Raw genomic sequence first — 22,164 nt, 5'->3', positions numbered from 1 at the left:
TTCCTGTGAAATTTAGGGAGCGGCGATTACACCAGGAAGAAACGCTTCGTTTCACTGGTGATGAACTGGTGGCCTTAAAAATGTACGATGCGAGAATCCATTACTGACAGTACTCAACTAGACCTGGACCTTGCCTAATAATTCAATTGCTTAAATAAGAAAAGACAAGTATCCATTCTACTTCTCTACAGTATTGAAGACTTTAGGAAATTGCTAACCCTTAAAGTGTAAAGGGGAGACATTCGTGCCCAGACGATTTCGGACAGTTCGTAAAATTCGCAGATTTTGTGTGTGTGCTTCACACTCTATTTACAGTATAAAATATTCTTACAAATTATATGATTTTTCCAGTTCCGAGTCTCTGGATCGTTCAGTTCGAAAAATTCTCTTCAGTGCACCAGGGTTGAAATAATCATGAGCAGGCGAAAGGAGGAAGTGTGGTAAGGAGGAACCAGGATAACAGACTCGTGCCAGGATCGACAGTGCTTCCTGCTAGATGTGATCGCGACGACAGTCGTATGCTCCGTTCGTGTTTCGCGTCGAAAATAAAGAGTCGTGACTTCGTGGGGGCTCTCGACGAAAGAAAACCCGGTGGTTCTGGTGGTCTTTAGCATTTTTTCCTTTAGACGGAAGTGACGCCGCGGTTTGATCTCTCGGAATCACGGTTCCCCGGCTCTTCGACTCCGGGAAATTGTCAGACTGCTTGACGCTCGTCTCCCGATCTTCGCCGGACATGGCCGAAATTCTCGCGGAATCTTTGATGCGGTTCACCAAATGAATTCCGACTCTCACTGTCACGGTTAAGGGGAGCCCTGTTCTTCCCCGGCTAGACGGCTGCATTATTCATTTATACGACCGACATTGTTCGCCTCTGACACTGTTAGAATATTCCTCGTAGAGTCCTGTGGCTCTGCCAGAGATAATACAATGGCTTCGGGGGTGGTTAACCCACCCCCACCCCCGCGAACAGCGACGCTTTGAAGGAAGAACGTCAAATCGTGAAAATTCCCTGCCTCTGCGCTTTTCCCCCCACCGTTCCCCGGGCTATTATGATCGTAATGTTCGTTTCTGATATGGAAGTGGATATTAACACGGCAGTTGAACCTCGCCCTCTCACGGTGATTTAGATAACATTCACGGCGACGCGCACCTTCTTATCTGCTTCACCGTTAAGAGCGAAGAAAGTGTGTCGTGGATCATGGTTGCTATAGTCGCGCGAACTACGAACAAATCAAAATAAACAGGGAAGTTCCGAGCGATAGTATAGAAAAATTATAGAAACGCAGGATGATACTTGTAGGAAAGCATTTCTCTCTGTGAGAAAATTTATAGAAATTCATATATTCATATTTTCTTTTCTTTTCACCGTTCAAGGGAGAAACGTTTTCGGAGAGTGAGCGATTCGTTTTAAATTATTTAAAAGCGCAAGCCTACCAAGAATAAAGTTATCAATCTCTGAAATAATTACCCATCGCCACGAAGCTAAGATTACGTAGTACGAATAGATAATTATCATGGAACCTCTCCCTCTCCGTTTTCGACGCAGCCCGGAGCCACCCCGTGTCTTCAGCATAACGAGTGTGTGCGAAGGCGACGTTTGACGAGCTCCTCCCGCCCACGTGTCCATTCTGCTTGACGATTTTTTCTTGGACCGCATAGAATATAGAAGGGGTTCTCTAATGACGTAATATAACGATCCACTGCAACGGCTTTCTTATCCGTGGCTCGGCCCCGTGGGTCAATGTCGTCGTTAACGGCACGGTTTACAGCGCGTCGAACAGCGCAACAACATTTACGGTTCCTCGAATAACGAGCAGATATAATACCGTACTTATTTCTCTCGTTCTCCGCTGTACAGCTCGGGAAAAACAGCAGATTGCAGAAGTTAACCCACAAATGAACCGAGCGAGTTATATAATTAGGTGGAGTGGTGTAATCTCGCGAAACGACGATTATTCAACCGATAGAAAACAGCCAAGCCTGTTATCGGGGCTAAGGCATTACAAGCGAGGTCTTTCGGGCGTTGAAACCGCGATAAGATTCAAATTTCCAGTGTCCACTTAATAACAGCTTCATTATTCAACTGTTCCCGCTCGTTTGTACGTTTCAAGCCAGGCAACCTCTTGTTAGCGAACACTTTCGTCTCTCTCTCTCTCTTTTCCCCCCTGGTTTCGAACTTATATCACCGGAGTTTCTATATCGGTCGACGTTTGTTTCCGATTCCCGAATGTGGCCGCGGCGGGAGAACCGGTCCAACCGGTTCCACGGACACATTTCGCGCGAACGAGATAAACATTTTTGCCGGATAAAACGGCCGTTGCGTATCGTCGAAAGAGCCAGCCCCGACAGGGGTTTATTTATCGGTGTTCGTAAAAGAGAAAGAGGGAGTGGGAGAGACGCGAAGTGATTTTCTCGACTCCTGCAGCGAAATTCGAAAACGGACCCGATGAAAATTTACCGAGAGAAGAAGCGCACGATTCCTCGGGGTACACGGAGCGGCTTCGAAGAGAGAGGGAGAACCGTGGACGTTCATGAATGCTAATAACGCTCGGGAAGGCGAGCCGTTCCGCGGCGGCCTTATACGGTCTCGAATTTGCATAAATTTGACAAACAGCTCGTTACAAATTCGACGACGGCTGCAGCGATGCGAGTTACGCGCGCCCCGGAGCGGTTTCGAAAAATTCGAGCCCTACATAAAAGCGGAAGCCCGGGAAGTTCTTTCCAGTCGTAATAGACAAAATTTGAGAGAGGGAGACTGCAAAAAACCGTGATGGAAAGAATATTAAAAAACTATCCGGAGGAAGGTGGTTCTTCTTTATCAACGAAGATTGGCGATTCTCGTGCAAAAATCGCGATGTAACGACGAAAACGGGCCTGGGCCGAAGGGCTGCGAGGAAGGACGAGTTCGGGGATTGACCCTGAACCCAGATCCTTCGAGACCGCCCCAAGGATAGCTTAAAGACGATGTGGCGAGGTACGCTCGAGGTCTCCGTTCGCGAAGGTATACTCCGTGGACTCGGTTGAATCTTTTTCAAAAGAATCGTCTTGCGCTTGCTCTGTCTTAATTAAATTCCCCTGGTAATACTCGCGGGCCCCCCTCGTCGTCAGAGTCCAACTAAATTTCCGCGTTATTATCGCGCTCACCCGCGTTGCTTTTCTTTTTCCCAGCGCAGCGCGAGTCGACACCCATAAATAGAGAGAGAAGAGGATCCCTTCGGCCGTGGTTTCGCTTATTAAAAAACGCCTTCCGCGTGCACGATCCTCGACGAACACTGTATCCTGACTCTCTCTCGCCGTGTTTTTCCATCGCGAACATAATTCGAACGAGCGCACCCGGTTGGTTAAGGATTACGGTTTTCCTCGAACGAAACACGCCGGGCGAGAGCGCTCTGGAAACTTTCCGAAGGGATTAAACTTTATTATATCCGGCGGACCCCGTGCGGACTCAAAGCTCGCCCCCGAACGACCCCCGTACGGCTATTATTAACCGGGCGACTTCATTATTAGCGCATTTTTAACGAAGTAATTTCAACCGCCTTTTTCTTCTGGCTCCTTCTTCTTCGAGGAAAAGCGACACGGAGAATCTTCAATAGCTCGAGATTGCCAGCAGATACTCGCACACTCCTCGGAAATTGCATAACAGATTTTGGGCTAATTCTTCAACCATTTTTTATATACACCATTAAATTTCCTCAGAAGTGTGCTTTGCAGACCATCGAAAGTATCAAAAGAAACCTTGCAATTTTAAGTTTGTATCCGAAGCTCCTATTCCACGCGTCACGCGACCTAGACGCGAAACCCCGCCCCTCGCATAATTAAATTCGAACATATCGCCATCGTCTAGACGGGCCTCGAAACAGTAGACTGACGAAAGTGCCGCCGGTGTGCCTCGAATATGCATGACACGTGGTCCCTCGTTTTTCTTAAATATTTATCACTCGATTTCGGCCACGTAGATCGCTATCGTAAATTTCGCGCGTAGAAAACAACTTTCGTCTGGCCGTGATCTCGCGAGGCAGTACTTCCGGTGCTAACAATCACGCGAACGCACACAAACAGCTTAACCCTGACATTTCGATTCGATCATTATGCATTCTCAGTCGACGGAGGTTCGCGTCAGTGTCGCGAGCTATTCGTGTCGAAATTATCTGCGATTTCGATTACAAACGACTCGTTCTCTTTTTGTGTTGCATACTGATCCGCTGTCTACAATTATTTCGACTTACAGTATATGTAGTAACTTTGAGTACGTTAGAATAGTGTCTCGAAGATGGAGAATGGGTTTTACCGTTACCGTTCTTCGCAATCCGTGACTGACGTCACGATTATTGCGCCGAGAATGATTCAACGATTAATTGTCTCATTAAACGTCACGTTTTTCCTGCGCCGGACGCCTCGTTGTCGAAGCACGCACGTGGATTTCAAATTAGGAACGCGATTGAGGGGAGCGGAGGGTGCGGATCGGTGATTCGCAGCTCCCCGTTACCAATTATCGTGCGATTAAACGCGATCGTGCGAGCGTAATTCGACAGCGCGCCGCCGGCTGCAATTTGCCTTGTTACGCGTTCGCGTGTGCCGCGCGCGCCAAATTAAAGAACAATGCCACCGAGGACTTCCAGAAACACCGGTGATAGCAGGAATCCATCGATCCGGCGAGATCGAGATAACGCGAGCAATCGCTCGAGCGTACACTATCATTTTCAAACCGGAAGATCGTGTACGAACATCGGCAATCCGCTCAGTCGAGACCTTTCCACTTCGGCAATTTTTTTCTATAAATAACCGATACATCTTTGCAAAAGTTTACCAGTAACATAACCGGAAACATAGTGTATAAACAATTCCGCAAAATTTCATTAAGATAGCTTACTCGGTTCGGTAAAAATAAATTGGTAAAGTACAGCCTCGAGGCGATCCAAGGAACGGAAACACGCAAAGAAACCTCGTTTGCATACAGTGATCTATGAGGCACCAAAGGCCAGTGTCCACTCTAATCTGCAATAGGAGGCGACTACAGTTCATTCTAATCTCGTGAATCTTTCCGAGTAAACGCGTCCGCGAGCAACGACATCCGTTTCCCCGTTCGGAAAAGCAAACCTCTCTCTCTCGCTCTCTATCTTGGTTTACCTGACGCAGCAGCGAATCCGAGCTCCGCAGATATACAGCTTCTATCGTTATCTCCGGTAAGCTCATACCGTTGCATCTCCGCTGTGGAACCTTAGATCGTCAACGTAGAATTCGTTTGCAGGTGCGCGACGAACGCCGCAAGCAAACTACGGAGCAGCTCTCGACGAGACGAAAAAATCTCCAAGTTATTCGAACCGGCTCCCCATCGAACCTCGGGGGAGATATTCTAAAGAATTCGGGAAATTCTACCACGAAACTCTCCTTTGGACAATATGGAATCCTGAACTTCGAATTAAATTCGAAAACGCGCTTGGAATTCACCAGCGACTCTCCGTGGGAAACCTAATCTTCTTTGTCTTATTTCGACCCCTATCTTTGAGATTTCTATCGACGGTCGTAATTTAAGATGCTCGTATTAATTATTGACTTTGAGGAATGTGGTGGGTTCTTGGACTTCAGTCTTCACGAATTTCAGCTAGAAAATTTTATATTGTAAAATCTGTAGTCAACTTACAAGGAAGAAGGATCGCTTCGGAATGAATATACACACTCGCGCTTGTGAAATGCGCAAGTTTTGTTCCGTGGAGAAGAAAGACAAGGGTGCAAAGTACTCGACTCCTCAAGGATGAAGATTTTCGAAAACTGTTCTCGTTGGTCGTCGAAGGGTTCTATTTCGAGCAGAAGGGGCGGTAAAGTATCTTGGGCGCGAGTATCATCGTGTATTTCATCGTTAAGAGGTTCTAAGAGGTTCCCGTAATTTATTTCAGCCGCGGAGGTCTCCCCAAAAGTTTCCTCGAGGCAGATCTTCGAATTACGGCCGCGGTTGCTATACTTTCGAGGTGGCTGCGAAAGAAAGAGAAAGAGAGAGAGGGGGAAAAGAGTTGCGTACGTGTATTATATAAAATTATAATATATAAAATTTGCAAGAGCGTTTCCAATGTTTCTATTGTCCCGGGTGGTCCTTGCCCACCTCTGTGAGACGCATTCCTGTGGCCCTTCTTGCAGCTACAAAATGAATTGTTAGACTGCGGGTTTGATACATTCATGACAAAATTGAGTAAATGAAATTTAAAACGCTAAAGGGACTACAAGAATTACAGAATATGTATCTCGGGAGAGAAAGAAGGACGCGAATAATCAATTACAGTATCAAGATCGAGAGGATCTAGCAAATACGGTAAAACTCGGTGAACGCCCTCGAACTATCAAGGTCTCGGTAAAAGCCTCGAAACATCTCATAACTCGAGTGTACGCTTACAGCATCACAAGTATACGCCGGAAACGCCCTAATGAGATCGTAAAACGCGAGAAAATAAGTCGACGGGCTCCCTCGCGAATATAATTCGATACGAAACGACGATAGGACGACGGGGGGTTGCAGGGAAACGAATTCGAATGAGAGAGAGAGAGTGGAAGAACTGAGGGGGTGGTTTTGTACGCGGGTGCTGCTGCTACTGCTGCTGCCAGCATAATTTATTTTTGGTTAAAACGTGAGTAACGCGCTGGGGACAAACCCTTGGCTCGTCGCACTTCAGTGAAAGTGGGATTTATAGGTCGCGTTGCGGCGCCAAAATGTCTCTATGTTACGTGCGCCGTTCGCAACGAGAGGGTGATTGGAGGGTGGGGGAGAGAGAGGAGCGAAGAAAAAAGCGAATCACGAGCGCGGCATAAATTCGAGACCCCGGAAAAACGCCCGGCGAAATATCAGCGTCGCGTTCGGGGTGGTTCCAGGGGGATGAAATCGAGAGTGCGCCTCCCCCTTTGCTCGGAGACGCGTCTCTCCAGTGAGGAATTTGTAATTCGATATTGTTCGTCGAATATTTCTTCCGAGGAGCTGTTTTATTGAGCCTTACAACAGGCTGGAACCAGTTGGATGAAATTCGTATTTTCCTCAGTTGCACATTATCAACCCCTTGCCTCGCAAAATCGAGTCAGATTCGTGGTGAAAATTTTCGACGAAATAGAACTGGATTTTTAGGTGTAGATTTCAGTTGTACGCAAAGCAGAAACAGAAAAAGTTTTAGCAAACTTCTATACCTGGAAGTATGTATACCGAGGTTTTGAGAATTTTGAGGACTCCTCGCAAGTGGACGGCAATAGCGGTGCAACGATAACAAGAGAGGAGGATATGCGAGCCATTGGAGAGACCGTTGAACGTCCTCGGGATATTTTCGAGGGCTGAGGATGGGATCGTGTGTGCCGTGGGCCCCTCTTTTCGACGACGCAACAAGAACCAGGCCCGGTGGAGGGCTTTTTAACAACATTCCCGGCGCTCGGCCTGTTTAAATGCATCGCGGTGGCGTGATTCCATGCAGTTGGCCTTGGAGGCTGCTAGAGCGTCAAGCTCCTCTCCTCACCCGCTGGCCCCGAGGTGCTGGCCACGGTCAAGGCTACGGGCACCCTCTCACTCTCTTCCTCTCTATTCCTCTTCTTCTTCATCGTCTTCTTCTTCTTTCCCCGCCTCTTTTCATCCGCGCACAACATACACCGCTTTATCCGTCCGACGTGAACAGACACACGCGAGCTCACACACACACAGACGTGCTCTCTCTTTCTCCCTTTCTCGCCGGTTTTCGCTATACGAAGGCCATAGTAGAGAGAGAGCCGAAAACTCGCCCGCTGCGTTTCAGCGCACGTGAACCTGCGGAGTATCTGCCCAGCGACTCGCATCGCCGCACCCGCCCAAAAACCAAGACCCCGCTGGCCGCCCCTATGCTGTTTCTCCTTTTGATCGTGATAACGAAAGGGGGCGAATTTCTGGCAGCCATCCACCGTGATATGCCAGACTCCCAGCATTTTTTACCAGCCAGAACGAATAATTTGCATCCCACAAGAATTAATGGGGGCGCACGATCTGCGGACATGAAATGGAAATTTCTGGCTCTGCCAGGAGCCTTCCGACTGTACACTGTACATACTTGCTAAACCCCCTTATTTATTTCGTAGTTGAATACTTTTTGGACATTTCGATTATTACGGTGAAGAACACGCTGGATTTGCAAAATTGAAAACATCTAGCCAATTAATCCGCAGTACTCCACCCTCTGCATAAGAACTCCGTTTTTCTCACAGCTCAGAGACAAAAAGCAAGGTGGTGTCGAGATACGAAATTTCCGAGGTTAGAAATAAAAGATCAGATCGAGGGTGGGTGAGCCATCGACTCAGTGGAAAACAAATAGAAATAGGACAGGTTCGAGGACTGGATCTAAATATAGGATACGAGTAGTGTGCGTATGACGGTTGTGGTGTTGTGTGTGGGGCTGGTCGTCGTAATCGTCCTGTTCGCTGCCCTTCGTCTTCGCCTTTCGCTGTGAACCGGGCCGCTCTCTTCTCTCCGCAATCTATACACACCTAAACGGACACCTCTATAATACATACTATAGAACACGACCCACGCACCCGAAAGGAAACGGACCCCTATGTTCATTCATATCCTGCGGAACGCGCGTCTGGAGAGTTTCTTACCGCGATATGTGACCAGGACAATTGACTTTTCTTCATTCCAGCCGACCCCTTTATCTCGCCATTACGCCCCGAAAACAATAGATTGGGTCGCAGACTCGATATTCACCCTCGATCGATAACACTAGGTTCGACGTCTTCACACATGTGCGTATCCGACACACGATGTAATCAATGAACGGGTATCTGTTTTGGGATGATGTCGACCCCATCTTCGCGAAACCGACTCTCTGTTTTGCATAATTCTTTTCCCGATTCTTTCCCTCGTGAAATAGCAAAACAGTGTGACATCATTCTTTGGAACGTAGTTCGTTCGTCGTAGTTAAAGACCGTCTGAATCTCGAGTATATTGTCGGTTCAAATTGTAAAGCCAGGTAGTCGAGGTCATAAAAGTCGACCCCATCTGCCTTGCACGTTTTTGAAAATAACATCGATCCAAGCATTTTAGTGTTTTACAGATCCGCATCTGGCGGCCAAATTCGAGCCATCTTCAAGTTTTATTCTCCCATGCATTGTTCGAGTCAGGCGCTTTTCAGACTTACGGCTAGCTATGCCTCTCGCACGGGCCACGCGATTTCCCGCGTGGGTCACCCGGAGGTACAATCCGTCCCTGCAAGTGAACATAGTGAGGGACGGGTCACTTGCCCTTTGTATTGCGTATCTTTTCTCTCTTTGACGAGTAACACACTAACCAACTGATACCCACTGATTTGAATAAAATTTAACGTACTTATTAAACACTAAAAAATATAAATACGTGTCTCTTTGTTTCGGCTAAATACGCTTTTTAGGGGTAGAAAGCACCCGTCAACCTCTGGAGGTGGAAACGTTTGTGGCTAATTATTTCTTAAAGGATTCATATTAATTCTATAAATTTAAGCCTATTTTCCTATAACGTCCGATTTTTTTTTTGAAAATAACGCAACAAATCAATTCTGAAGACAAATTAGTGATTATATAATAGATACAGGATGCGCTCAAGGTCCGGCAACTGCTAAATCCGGCAAGTCCGGCTTATTATTTCCAAATTCAATTGACCTTGAAGATCGACTTCAAGGTAGATTTCAAGGACGCCATCAAGTGCATCACTCTGAATTGTACAACTTTGGATCTAGCACTTTTTCAGAGACTGTATCCTTTAAGAAATAGTTAGCCACAAATGTTCAATCTCCAGAGGTTGAGGTGTGTTTTCCACCCCTAAAATGCGTATTTAGCCGAAACAAAGAAACACGTATTTAATATTTTTCGGTGTTTAATAAGTACGTTAAATTTCATTCAAATCAGTATCAGTTGGGTATTGTTACTTGTGAGACGACCGCATCCCTCACAATTTCGAAAAAAAGCCAATCGACGAATCCGCATGGCTCATTTCTTAAAGTCACGCTCTTCCCGAAGCTAAATGCTTCCTTGTGCTCACCCTCAAGTCAGTTCCTCTCGATGTTTTCGACAAGTATCCTCAGCTTCTTCACAATATGTATTGTAAATTCGTCAGTAGTTGAATAAATTCATAGTTTATCTTGTCAAAATTGCAATTTCATTTAAATAACATCCTTTCCATTCAAATAGGTGGTAAGGAATCGGTCAATTCGAGTTCTCAGAAAACTGAGTTGAAGATTTACGACCAAGAAGTGTCGTATGTCGTTCCTGAATAAGTCTACCTCAGATTTATTCAGATACTTATTTATTAATCGCCAACGTCATACATACGCTAGGTACAGCTGGATTAACAATCCACCGTGGACTCCGTCTTGCAGATTGGAATAAAGCAGTCCGATTTCAATGAGACCTAAAAAGTGAACGTGTCTCGAGACCGCGCGAATCTTAAAGCGTCTCCTAGACGCTCGAGTGGGTGGAAGAGAGGAAGAAGTAGCTCTAGACGGCCGTGGATTTATGAGAGATCGCCGGAGCGGAAAGGATTTTCGATATAGTGCCTTTGTCGCGCCCTCGAGAGTGTCGCGCGAGAAAGTTTAGCCGTGGGGGGTTGGGGTTCGCGCGCGCGCGCGCACGGGGGGTGTTAAGCGAATCAACGTGCATATTCCGTATGGAAAGCACACGCTTCCGTTCCTTCCTTTATAGCGCGATTTCAAGGCTCGTATAAAAAGGCGGCCGGGGCCGGAGGAAAGTCGGAATATTTTCATTTCTTCGGGGGCGGCGTTGCCTCTTGCGTTCGCCGCGTATAGACGGCTATAAATAATCGGGGCGAGAGAGAGAGAGACATGTTTCGCGAAATACATCGCCCGAGGAGCCAGGAGGTTGGAGAACCCGGGCGAGAAAGGGAAGAAAAAGCTGCTGGGAAGAACGAAAGAGATAATGAAAGAAAAAAAGACGGAATCCGCGTGAGAAGAACCAAAGAAAGAGAACAACGTTAGCCGCGCGTATCGGCGACGACGTTTTCGGCTGCAATCACGCTCGAGCGCGCAAAGATCGACGAGACTAGAGGAAACACGCGACAGTCAGCCAGCCAGAAGTTTACGCTTGATTTCAGCCTGTAACTCAATACATACATACCGCTCGAATCCTTCAAAGACCGGGCGCGACCGTAACCGAGATCTAAGTCGCAGATAGTGGACCGGCAGCCGACAACGCCACCGCTCCCCCCCATGTTTTAGTATGCTTTGATGCTCCCGGTTATGAAAAAAGACGGCCCGCGACGCTTTGAGGCGCCGACCGCTCGCTCGTCGATCGGGACAATGTTGTAATGTTGTCGCACGCAAATCGAACTCAAACGGAACCGCTCGGGCTCGGCGCTATTTGATCTTCTTCGATCGATCGAATGCGGCGTCGATTATTGCACGAGATCGTCCATTTTATGAACAACTATATGTATGTACATAGCAATGCGTACGCGGAACGGAATGCGTTTTGTATCGAGGAGGATCGATAGAGCGGCAATTACCGTTACATAAAAATGTTCCGGCGCGATTGGAGGACGCGCTTCAAGGTCGCGTTAGCCTCTGATTACTCGGCGTGTGTTCCATTTTTTGCGGGGATCTCTACGATCTCGAAGCTGCGTCCATTTCTAGATTAAAGCGTGACACGTTTGTACACGAAGCCGGCGCGCTGCTCGTGTGTTCTCACGTTTATCATTCTTATCGAGTATCCGCACAGCAGCGCCTCTCTCTCTCCCCGGAGGGGCTTTCTGCCTCGAAAAGAGACACGGGCACCATTCGCGAGGGAAACAGAAACAGATCCGTTGGCTGCATCCGGCGTTATCGCGCTGCGGCTTTTGGAACTATAGAACAGAGAGAGAAAAAGGATGACGCCGTACCAACGCTCTCGAAGGGAACCCTTTCTTTCCGAGAAAAGAACGCGAGAGCGAGCGCGCAATTTAGCGCGAGATATATGCCTCAGAGGTGAATAGGTCTCGTAACTTTATCTTTCGCGGTAACCGCGATTCGAAAGAAGCGCCTCTCTTATCGACGTCATTGAACGCGACCACCGAGGCCACGGAGCCGAGAGAGCTCCGCCGGCGCCGCCGCGTGGGAGGGAAACGTGACCAATTTGATAAGGGATCGCGATAATTGTATTCTTACACGTAGACCTCACAGGGAGACGAGCCATCCGTATCGTGACCGCGAGGCCAATTATTGTTTGTAACGACCTCCTGCCACCCCCTCCTCTTCTAGAGCTGATAGATCAAGGAGTCGGAAAGTACTGTGCGTAATTGAGGGGGCGTTGCCCAAACCGAATTTTCGTGTTTCTACGAGAAAAGCCTCGGAAATAGATCGTCGGCAGACTGGCAATCTTTATACATGTGTAAAAGTTTTGTTGGTGTTTCTCGAGAGTATTAACCCTCTGTAGGTATTTAAACTGAGTCGTTCATCAAAATTTCACTTCTGAATACAACTTTCGTAAGGCAAGGAGAAGAGACAATCAATTTTTATTTTTTGTTAATATTATCTATTCAAGTAGAGACTTGAACAAGTGTCCTACAATTATTCAAATCTTTTGAATGTAAACAATGTATTTTTTTATGTAAAATGTGTAGAGTGATATATGTACATATCATGCATATGCAGTGTAAGTAGAAACTGTCTGTAGCGGACAGACGTGTCTACTGCCTCTATTTATACGATAACATGCAAGCATGATAGAAATTCTACAATAGTATTTTCGCGAAGACAATTCGAAAAAACTGTTTATCTTAAATTTTACCATTATTTTAATTCTCGAATAATATTGTTAAATTTTTTGGGATATGAAATGCTGTGTTATTGACAGAATGTTCGAGAATAAATGTGGCAACTTTTCTCCGTTTTGAAAAACGAGATCAAGGTAAAAGAGTGACTTTGAACTGTGTGCTAAAGGGATCTTCATTCGATATGCTATCTTTAATTCAGTGGGGTCGCCGACTCTCTATTCGAAGGGTCATTCAGTCCCACAGTAAACTATGTTGGGTCCGTGCGGATCCATTCAAACTTGACTTATGGAATTATTTTGAGAAGAACTTCCGAAGGAAAATGGTAAAAAGACTTGGTAACTTTGTGTCTGCCATTAACACTCTCGACATTATAATGAATGTTACACAAATGAAACAAATTTTGAATGATTTAATGTTCTCAGTAACGATATGATCTACTGAAATAAATCCTGATCTAAATACTAACAGGAATTGCTGTCATCATTTGCTGTCGTCAAACAGTCGAAGATGAAAGAAAATGATCTTCCTTCGGCTGACACTTATTTTCTCAGTTGTATTGATCCTTCGGTCTCAAATTGACGACTATAGAAGATTAATTGCAAGGTGAGCAATTAACCCGTTGCCGTAACATTTACTTTACACTTACAGTGATTGAAACGTCTTTATCCCCAAAACTGTTGTAGAAGGGAAAAGAAAATTTATACTTTTTGTATGACTACATTTATCTTAATGCTCAACTATTGATTAGAAACGAAACAAAATTCAAGGTCTTGGCACAAGGATCAACACCGCAGCAAAAACATTCGGAAAGCAAAGAAGAATATATGTACATACATATGTACAAAGCCGCGAGTGAAAACATCGGTAGCGGATCAATTGTACTAAGAAACTCACCGTGCTCGATCGCTGAAGAAGTCGACCTTGCTCTTCTTCTTCATGATGGCCTGCGGTTGATGCAGTGGGCTGACACTCGGTTCGGACGTGGCAGGAGGTGAGCTGGACCCGGTGCTGGAGGACAAGGATCCAGCCCTGCCGCGTCCGTTTTCGATCAACTGAACCTCGGTGGTGCCGCGTCCATTCGCGGTGACGTGATTCCCATGGCTTGGGGGTCCGGCGGACACAGCTAGAGTGGGTCTGCTGTTTTGTCGGTTGCGTCGTTTCTTCTTCTTGGCCTCGTTCTCGTCGGGTCGGTTCCCGGTAGCGTTTCCTCCGGACCCGGGTGGCATCCAGTCGAGGTCCTTCTTGAGATGGCCGCGTCCGCATCGGCATCCGCAGGCCTTGAACGCCAGATCGTAACCCTTCTTGGTCCAGAGGTTCTGGTGGCGTTGCCGCTCGGACCAGCTGCGTGCTCTGCCGCAGCTCTTTAAGTAGGTGAGCACCGTTTGCTCCCAGGCGTCGAAGCATTCGCGATGCATGAATTGTCCTACGGGGCAGCTGTCGTTATTACAGGACACCTTGACAGTGTCGTGCAGAGCGATTAACCGAATCAGCGCATCGCCCCGAAGACACTCGCCGGTCGGCGTGCAACAGCGGGTCGTTGCTTGCGTCTGTGCCAGCAGATTGTTGTTCTCCATTGTATCTAACCCGCCTCCAGCTCCACCGTTCTCCAGCAACGGACCACCGTGGCCGTTCGCGTGACGACGCGGTGCCATCGCCCCGAAAATCCTTGAACCGTTTGCGATCGCCGTAACCTCTATCTTCGCTTGGCTCCTCTTCGCAACCAACTCGGAAATCGTATACAAGAAACACACTCCGGCCGGACGTATCGCTGAAAAAGATCCTCGGATCAGTCTCGATAAAAGATACACGACCACAGGGACAGTGCCACTATTCCTTCATCTTCACGCAATTCCCGCGTCTCCCTGGTCCCCGATCACGCACACCCATTCATCGATCGATTCGATCGGAAGTACTCCCGCGTACAAAAAATAAAAACAGCTTTTATTTCGAACAATCCCTCGACGATCGAATAACAAACAGACACAAGAGGCAGATCCACGCGCGACCGTCCCGAAGGATCTCTATCTCGTGGGCGTAGAACGTGCACCAAAGTCAAGGTCACCGGTGGTACCAGTCACTATACCAAGAGAGACACGTCCAACGACGACAAGAGCGGTTCAGAGATGATCGTAAACGTAGAGTACACTATCTGTTCGATGAACAATGATCGTGGTCCAACGTCGTGTGGCAGCTGGTCCCGAATGTCAGGGTCACCGAGCGCTAAGCGCGCGCGCACTGCTCGAACACGCAGAGTTCCGCTCGCGACGAGAGCGCGTCTCCAGAGCCCGGCCGGTTCGAATGATTGACGTGGAACGACTAATGCGAAGGCGAAGTGAAGACGAAGTCGAACACAAAGAGCGAAGACAGTTCTGTCAGCGCCGGGTCTTCGTTCAGGGGTGATATATATATATATATATACCGGTGGATATATGTGTACGCGGGGGTGGGATAAAGCAACAAACAACACACCGAGGCTCCTCGTAACTTCTCTGCTCTCCCGTTTTTGCTCGCGGCGGCCACGCTGACGGAGAGAGAGTCCACGACGACAAAACACTTGCTCGCACGTAGGGTGCACCACTCACTGAGCGCCGGCAACGACGACAGCGTGCCGGTTGCCCTGGCTCGGCGCGCGGCCGAGCGCGAAAGTGAGGCCCCATTGGGTGAAAGCGAAAGCACCGTGGTGGGGGTCACGGCTAGCGCGCCAATCGATGCGCGCCGTTGTCGTCCCTCCGACGGGCGCACGCCACCGCTCCGTCATTCCATCCTTCTCGCGCTCACGCAGATCTCTTCCTCTCTCCAACGGCACGCCGGCGCTGCATACGCGAGCGCGCGTTTTACTTTTCGAACGCCGGCCGACTAGGCCTCCGCGAATAATCCCCGAGACGCGTGTGCGCGCACGTACGTGCACGAACAGAGAACGTTACACCGACGGAGCGGCTTCCCGACGTGTTTTATGCGACGTCGATTTTTTTACTGTTTTTTTTCTTATTCACTTTTTTCTTTCGGTTCTCATGGAACACCGATCCACGATTTTTCACGCGCCTCGCGGAGACGGTCCCGACGGTTTCGGAATTTCGAGATTTTCGGTTTTCGGTGAGGGTGGGATTTTGGGATATTGATTTTGATTAGACATTTTTTGGAGAAGTGGACATGTGATTTAACTCTTATGTCAATAACCGGTTACACGTTTTCTTCGACAACATTGAAACACGTTAATATTGATGAAGAATTTTTTACCGACCAATTTCGAATGTACACGGTTAAGTAAAGTTTCACTTACTGGAGTTTGGGAAGTGTACACCTGACAACTCGATTATTGGCACACAGTTCGGCACGAAGATAAATGTTGAATCTGTACGGATGTGTTGCATAACGTTTAACTCCGTTAAATGCACGGAAGCTAACAACTGAAACTACAAACACGTTTTGCAAATAAATTTGCCGTTTCACGAGTTACAGTATCATCCGTCTCGCAATTTTTAATATGCAGTACGTACATACCAATTAATCGTTCTCAGTACTGAATCTCGCAGCATTGAATATAAAAGCGAGTTCAATTTATAACTTGAACTTTGAATTCGTCTGTCTCTAGACAAAAATATCTCGTGTAGTAAATTCTCGAGGCAACACCACGCGGCTCGAAAGTTTTCGCGAGTTTCTCTACGAATCAGCTCCCGGCTGTTGGCGTTCCAAGAGAAGAAACACGCCGTACGTGTCCCATTCAACGTACATATGTATATTTCTAATTAGCAATGACACGAAGCATTCCCCTTAATCAATTACACGTTGACGCGTATGCCTAATGCATATGAATTGTTGTTCCTTTTTTTCTTGAGCGACCTTCGCAGATACTCGAGGTTAATTCGATTTAAATGTACCGCGCTATTCGTGTATGCAACATTGTATGCCGCATTGCTGCCGTGTCACGGAGTTCAAACTTTAAAATAGAATCACACAAACACTTAAGATCGTGTCCTTGTATCGGATAAAAATTCGTAACGCTACGAGTATAGCGTATTAAACTAAATTCTTCCAATAATTTTTATTTATACCTGGCGAACCATTCCGCTGAATGTAATTTTTAGCAGATTTTCCATTCGAACATAACAGTCGGCTCTGAAATTGAGGTGGCCGGGCCTTGAAACGTCCTACTGCTGTAAAAACGGGTTCAACCTGTGCAGCAACGCGATGCTGGTTCGGCGAGGACGCAGATACTAGCTGGTAAGGTCTCGGGACGCCTATCTGTCTCGTTTTCACGGGCTAAAAGCACGAGACACACCTTCGCCCTAAAAATTGAACGTCAGTCTGCTTTGAAGTGACACCGTGTGTCACGTGGTCAGTAAATATCCAGCGACCGGTGAGAGACACACCGTGGTGAGCTCTCTCTCCCTCTCTCTCTTTTTTTTCTCTTTCAATAGCAAAGCTTCTCTTTTTCCTGAATGTGACTCCTGGCTGGTGTGTACCTTCGCTTCGAGCGGGCTGCTAGTATGAAACGGCTACGTGTCTCGCGAGGTGTAAATATTTACGCCCCCCTGGCCCTTGGGTGTATTACGTCGAATTCTCGAGAGAAATGGTTGCGGTCCTTTTTGCACCGCGGCGACTATACTTGTACATACTCACAGGCTGTGCCTCTGATCTTGCCGGAACGAGCGTGTTTCCTTTCCGGCGCGCTTTAATCACCGCCTCTAAGTAAATTTCACGGACAGATTTGATCGAATGCAAGTCACATTGTGAGTTTAACCCTCAAACGGTCGTGCGACCTTTGGCTACTCCCGCTGACGGCAAGAAAACGGAAGAAGCGGAAAAGATTTGCTTCACGTGAACATTCTATTCTTATCGATGCTCTGGCAGGGTCAAATTCATTAGAGAACTTTAGATATTATTGTAATGAGCAGACTATAAGGACCTTTGGAAAATAAAAATGTTATAAAAGAAAACATGGACCTAAATATTTCCATATATGTATACACAATGAACGTACCCTACTTTCTAGAGTTACATAGTCTGTTCCACTATACAGTTGTCCCACTGAGCCTCGTCCCGAGAAAATATACAGTCACCCGAAATCTTTAAGAGTCTCGCTCTGTAAGAGCCTGAAGAAGCGATGAACGACGTAGGACGTCTTAGAAATGATTTCAACTATTTGTTTATGTCAGTCTCACCTTTCATCCTTCGCAAACTGAATACATATTCGAATCTGTAACTTCGACGAACTCCACACATCACTACATACCACTAACATCTACAGCTTTAACAACGAACACTGAATGGTAACAAAAGATTCTTGTCCCCGAAGACGCCCAATGAATTACGCAACATTCTAAAGTGTACATACTACTAAGTGTAAATACGGTTTATTTACAATCTCGGAAAGTATAGAGAAATTGTTCGGCGTTCGTTGAACTCTTAAGAAAAAGTGTGAGGAACGATATACATAGCGTGCGAGGAAAGACGAGGGCGGTCATGATCGTCGGCCATCTTTAAATTTATCCAAGGTTGCGGTCGCCGAGAGATCCTGTGAGCTTTTATATTTATTTTTATTTTTCAGCCGAGCCGCTCAAACGTTCGGCCACTTGACGAGATTTATTTAGAGTTAGTTTGCTATTCTGGACCGAGACGATGACGCTAATGCGCGGTACTGCCTCTTCTGCTTCTTTTTTTTTGTTTTATCATAGTCTTTGAAAGCTCGAGAGCTGGTTGATGATCGCAGGAGATTTATTTCTTCCCGATTGTATCGTGAAACGGGTAAATATTTTCGGAACGATATCAGATCTGAGATTACGAGGGATTTTTAATGTCAAGGTCAATTGCCTTTTAAGAGATAACGATCGCCATGTGAAATATTTATTAGAGTATCCAGGGTAATGGACTTGAAGACACATTACTAAATTGTTGTGATTTGTGGGTGGTACCTTTTTGTAATTATCGAAAAAAGATGGTGCAGCGAGCACGATTATCGAGCAACTGGATCTCGTGTTTACAGCGCTGGAAACCGCGATCCGGAAATATCACCGGTCCGCTTATTGATAAATGTACCTTCGGTTTGCGAGCGAGTTGAGACGAGTCGCTAAAGCTATGTCCACATATTGGCTATTCCATTTCGTTACTCGTAATCTCATCCAGCTGCTAACGAGGTTCGCTCTGGGATCAATTTTAAATTTAATTTAATCCGTTTACTGCGTCCGATACCTGAAACTTCCATCATTAATATTCTGCTGTTTAAAACGAGTCTCTTCGACACGTTGGAAGGATTAATTCACTGTAGATCTCGTGTAAAAGAAATTCTGAAATAAATTTGAAATGGTAAGCAGCAACCTCTAGCATTTTCTCAAGCCTTAGCACCGTCCTATTATATCATTGGCACATTGTATAATCGTGGAAAGCATGTTGGCCGATTACCAGCTGGTAATAATGCCAATTTCTACTTCGTCGTATTAATTGTGCGTATAATCTGTCGGCAACAAAATGGTAAAGTGGTTCAAAACGATCTCGCTCAAGTCGTAAACAAGCCAAGAAAGCAAAGAGACAAAGTTGGCCATTGTTTCGCGGAAACTTGTTTATTGTTGTCGACCAACTACAAGGTTATTGTAAATTTCTATATTCTCGGGTGTTCATAGATTAATTTACATTCAAGGCATAAAAATAATTTAGAGAAAATATTGCTCATTGACAAAATTGTATGGCAGCAGAATGAACCGTGATAACAAATGTGGACAAAGCTTTACATCGGTGCCTCTCGGGCTGTGTTCTCACCGTGGGTCCCAGTTTATCGCGAGAGCCCGACCAGCGAATTGCACAAACAACGAGCACAGATATACATATATTAACGGGCTGGCGGTGTTGCGCTGTCCCTTATCGAGCCGCTCGGCTTATCTGCGGCGAAGGTCATTAATGGCAGAGATTTCGTTTGGCGGTGAGGCGAAATAAAAAAAGAAAGAGAAGGGGGGAGGGAAAGAGAGCCATGCTGCCGCGAAAGCCGAAAATAAACCGCGCGAAATATGCACGGTGGGCGGCGAAAGTATTCGAACGCTTCTGCAGAGAATTATGTCGAACCGGCGATGTAAATTATGATCAAAGATCCGGGGGATGTGCCGAGCTTTCGATGAATTACGGTGTAATGCGCGCAGATTGCCAATTTGCATACATCTTGCGCGACGCACGGCGACTCTGGCGCCGAATTATTACATAGTTGCTGACGGAGCGCGCCTCCGTCATTTTGCGGAACTTTATGTGCTTTTGTGAATTTTTCCCGATAAATAGACTGCGAAATTTCACTAGTTTACAATGTATAGCTAAAAAAGAAGTAATCACGCGATCGAGTTAAAAATTCTCGAGCATTCGAATCCTCCTACGACCCATTATAAATCGGCGAGCCATTCTGTAACCGTAGTTTCCGTCCATTCCCTTATCGCCCTCGTGTGTCCTAAAAATGCGCGTTCGTTGTAATACTGTTGAACAAAGGAGGCAAGAGAGAGAGAAGAGAGAGAGAGAGAGAAAGACAAAAATGTAGGAGAGGGAGGGACGATTACGGAGAACGCAAGCGTCTGCGAATTTTTATCACGGGATGCACGTGTTGGTAACGGGCACGCATATTGCGGCCGATTATCGACGCCCACGCAAGCTCGCGAAGGAACAACGGTGCCCAACATTAGTATGAAAAATTAATGTAGCACGCGGGCGCGTGTGGAGTAAGCACCACGGTGCTATCAATACATATATAGGGATATTTTCGGGGGTTATTTTTTGGTGCAATTCCCACGGGGCACCGGGCGAAAAGACAGGGCGCTATCGCATCGGGAGACGCGCGACGTTCCAACAAAGAGCCGATTTTCGGGGCCGGCTGTCGGCTCGCGTGTGCTCGTGCGAGCGAAAACCACGCGGCCGAGGCCGGCTCCTGGGACACCGGCGAAACGAGATACGTATTAGATTACGTTGCATAATTTTATCGGCGATCGTAAAGCTGTTACGAAACGTGAGACTCCCAATTCTCTAACGACAAGGGCCATAAATAACGCGGGACGATCAAAATAACGCCGGCATCATTGACTCTCTGCCATTCTTTTCCACCATAACGTTCGACTCGAGCAACAACAGTCTCCATGACCCGCTTTACGTCGGAGACAAAGAAATTTCGAAAGAAAATTCCCCGAAAAGTTTCTTTCGCAAGGTGCACGTTTCAGATTGTTACACAGGGTGAGTCACCTAACGTTATCACCTCGAATATCTTTGTTGTCTTCAAAGATACATTAAATGTCTTCAGGACAAAGTTGGATGGTAAAATGGGGATTATACGATACCAGAAACATTTTTGTTTTGTGTGTAATTCTTTTTAAAGATATCAAGGTCACCTTCATTTTTTAAAATGGAACCACTCTTTTTTAAACATCTACAATGATAGACCGTTCCATTACGAATTCAGTGACTATAATTACTCAAGGTCATTCAAGGTCGCGGACAGAAAAAACGTATAAAATTAAAATATGTAAGCAGAATACGTTTATCATCAGTGAGACTTGTAGTAAACATGCTAAGGTCCTTCAATACTATGGAATGTTTTCAAACATCCTCTAGGCGGTTACGTTGCGATTTATTTACTAACAGTATGTTTCCAAACGCGATTCCGTTATGTCTTACTCGATGATTGAAAGGTGTGACATGATAACGATTTACTGTGAATGCAGACAAAAAAGGTACACTGAGCGAAACAGTCCTTCTAAGATGACTTTTACTAACATCTACAAGTTGTTTAGAAATACTGGAATAGTATATGTAAGAAAGCGAAAACGAAAGAATCCCACGACTACTGAAGACAATGAAACTAATATTTTAACAGCTATAGCTGTCAATCCACATGTGAGTACGAGAGAAATTGCCCGAGAAGCAAGCACGAGTCAAAGTACAGTAATTCCAGTTCTGGCCCGACATTCTCATCCGTGTCACATATCGCTACATCAGGTTTTTTCTGTCCGTGACCTTGAATGACCTTGAGTAATTATAGTCACTGAATTCGTAATGGAAGGGACTATCATCGTAGATGTTTAAAAAAGGATGGTTCCATTTTAAAAAATGAAGGTGACCTTGATATCTCTAAGAAAATTGACATAAAAACAAAAGTTTTTTGGTGTTGTATGAGCCCCATTTTACCATTCTACTTTGTCCTCAAAACATTTAATGTATCTTTAAAAACAACAAAGTTATTTGAGGTGATAAACGTTAAGTGACTCACACTGTATAACACGAGATATTTTATTACTACCTAAGCTTCCTCTTACGCCATTTGCTTTTTGGGAAATTTTCGGATAACCTAATAAATCTGCGAAAGCAGGTACGTATACAAGTTTCATACGTCTAGCTGCTGTTGTTTATTAGAAACACGTCATGAGGATGATGATATGGAGCATCTGCCGAGTCTAATCGCACGATAAGAACACAAA

General features: G+C 46.1%; 1 protein-coding gene across 1 annotated transcript in view; it reads right to left on the bottom strand.

Annotated features, from left to right (window-relative positions):
- LOC143216224 (headcase protein-like) overlaps positions 1 to 20,948 on the bottom strand; it is a 207,044-nt gene extending 186,096 nt beyond the window's left edge. The window contains exon 1 of the mRNA XM_076439089.1: positions 13,625 to 20,948. Coding sequence (XP_076295204.1) covers positions 13,625 to 14,382 — 758 coding nt within the window. The 5' untranslated portion in view covers positions 14,383 to 20,948. The remainder of the gene's footprint in view (positions 1 to 13,624) is intronic.
- Positions 20,949 to 22,164: the final 1,216 nt, after the last annotated feature.

Source organism: Lasioglossum baleicum, chromosome 15 (genome assembly GCF_051020765.1).
Source record: "Lasioglossum baleicum chromosome 15, iyLasBale1, whole genome shotgun sequence".
NCBI classification, from domain to species: domain Eukaryota; kingdom Metazoa; phylum Arthropoda; class Insecta; order Hymenoptera; family Halictidae; genus Lasioglossum; species Lasioglossum baleicum.
Note: the sequence above shows the minus strand (reverse complement) of the source record. Positions and strands in the feature narration are given on the sequence as shown.